The sequence below is a fragment of the Anomaloglossus baeobatrachus genome, chromosome 11 (genome assembly GCF_048569485.1).
Source record: "Anomaloglossus baeobatrachus isolate aAnoBae1 chromosome 11, aAnoBae1.hap1, whole genome shotgun sequence".
Lineage (NCBI taxonomy): Eukaryota > Metazoa > Chordata > Amphibia > Anura > Aromobatidae > Anomaloglossus > Anomaloglossus baeobatrachus.
The window spans coordinates 182,118,884-182,121,204 of NC_134363.1; the positions used below are offsets into that span (position 1 = coordinate 182,118,884).

The window sequence follows — 2,321 nt, forward strand, 5'->3', positions numbered from 1 at the left end:
ATTTTCAGAGAATATCATTATGAAGGCGCTAATATTGATATCTGATGTATTTGGGGCGTCCGCCTCTTTCCCCACTGTTATATAGTATAGAAAGGATCTAATCACTGCTGCCCAATAATAAGCTGCACCTGGCACAATACAAGTAGAATATAAAGGGGATCATCCATGGTTGTGAATCTGCACCTCTGCTGTGGTACTACAACCCCCAGCATGCCCCGAGCACTGCAGGGTGCTATAGTGAACTCACCAGGGGACCTCAGCAGCCGAGACCGCTGAGTGACCCGATCCTGTCCAGCTTCACCCCAAAGCAGCCCCTATTAAAGCCCTTCTTGCTCCTCTGCCGCAGTCTCCTGGAGGCGCCGGCCGGGTCACCGAGCAGCTGCTGCAGGGAGATGTCATTTACGTGGGATCCGTCCATTATGTCCGCTCTGTTTCTGTTCCACCGGTTGTCAGGGTTCGGCTGGTCCAGTGAGTCTGTTGGTACCAACTCGCTGTGATCCGCTTCATCGGACCCATAGGAGCGGTCGAAATTGTCCTCCAGTAACCTGGACAAACTCTACAAGAGCAAAGGGTTAATGTGCAGCGATGCCACAATGGTACCCTGTACAGATGTAGCAGAGCTGAGGGTGCAATGTCTGCACAAGATAACGCAGATGGATTACGTGCAGTCCCATGTAAAATCACCGGAGTAATGTGGAATAATAGACTGTACTATGGACTCTTACACACACAGCTCTGCTACATCTGCACACTGAAGACAATATATGTACACAATAGGTATTTACAAATAAGAAAGAAGAGTTGTTGCCCAATGCAACTGACCTGATCGCTACGGGCAAATGGGTCCCTGGGCATTACACATGTAGATGTAGATCATGGCACTGCGATGAGGAGTCATTGCACAGTATTGCCGGCATCGCTGGCTGCTCAGATCGCGGTTGCGGCTTTTACCCTGCGGTTCTCCAGCTGTTGTGAAACTACAACATTTGGTTTTCAGAATCATCCTGGGAGTTGTAGTTCCATAACTGCTGGAGAACCACCGGCGGAAACCACCAGGACTATAGGGACTATAGGACTACTACATATCCTCTCTAAGTTCAGCCAGGGCTAGTAGGGGTTCCCCCTGATACAATGTATGGGGCTGGGCTCTCACCTGCAGGCTGCTCATCGGTTTGGCTCTTGCTTGCTCCTTGCAGGAGACGAGGATCATGAGTAATCCCAGGCAGGCGCTGCGCTTGTAATCCATCTCCCGGCTTCTCCTGCCCTGGTGAGACTCGTGCGCTTCCTTCCAGGACTGTGCTATAGTCCTCTCCTTATATCTCGTGCCCCTCCGGGGGTGCCAACCCACTCACACGCTACCCATTGGCTGCTATCACCTTATCCACTCTTTCCATATTTCCGGTGCATTGTATGGATTGTCTATCTATATGCCACCCGGTCATTTTATGGGGGTGAATCCGTTTATTCGGGAAAACAGGAATTCATTTATACATTTTCCTTTTTAACTTGGGGTAATATTTTGTAGATTCTCTGTTATCGCCCCAAAATCCTGCTTCTCTTTCCCCTCTTTCCCCTATCCCTTATCTCTACCATAATCTGGGATCAGGGGCGGTAAAGTGGGTACCTGCCCCTCTCCCAAAGAATGGCACCCCAATACTATGAATCTTCACCATCCGGAGACTTTACCACGAACCTGGAGTTTGCCATTACCTCTTCACTATCATTTTGGCACTGAATGGCGGTTATATATATATATATATATATATATATATATATATCTATATCTACTGTATCTATATATATACTGCTTAGTATACAACTAAGTTGACCTGAGGGACATAACAAGTATCAATGGGGCACCTTCACTAGACCACAAGTACCTTAAGGCTCTACAAGGAGCACCTTTCCCTCTACCATCATCACCTTTAGGCTCTACCATGAGCACCATGTTTGATTCTCTACCGTGAGCTCCTTTTGGCTATAGCATGAGAACCTTTAGCCTCGACAATGAATATTCTTAGACTCTTCTATGAGCATCTTTAGGCTCCACCATAAGCATCTATATACTCTATCATGACAATGCTTAGGCTCTACCATGAACATCATGATTCTCTACCAGGAGTACCATGAATCTCCACCATGATTCTCTTCTCTTTCATGAGCAACTTTAGGCTCTACAATGATCACCATCTACCATGAGCGTCATGATTTTATACCAAAATTATCTTTAGGCTCTAACATGAGCACCTTAAGGCCCAATCATGAGAATGTTTAGCCTTACCCATCAGCATCTTTTGTCTCCAACATGAGCACCTTTACCT

General features: G+C 46.9%; 1 protein-coding gene across 1 annotated transcript in view; it reads right to left on the reverse strand.

Annotated features, from left to right (window-relative positions):
- The window catches only part of LOC142256164 (C-type natriuretic peptide 1-like), a 12,557-nt gene extending 11,251 nt beyond the window's left edge, over positions 1-1,306 (reverse strand). The window contains exons 1-2 of the mRNA XM_075327704.1: positions 1,154-1,306; positions 248-556 (exon numbers count right to left, since the gene is read on the reverse strand). Of these exons, the coding sequence (XP_075183819.1) occupies positions 257-556; positions 1,154-1,246 (393 nt within the window). The 5' untranslated portion in view covers positions 1,247-1,306 and the 3' untranslated portion in view covers positions 248-256. The remainder of the gene's footprint in view (positions 1-247; positions 557-1,153) is intronic.
- Between the last annotated feature and the right edge of the window lie 1,015 nt (positions 1,307-2,321).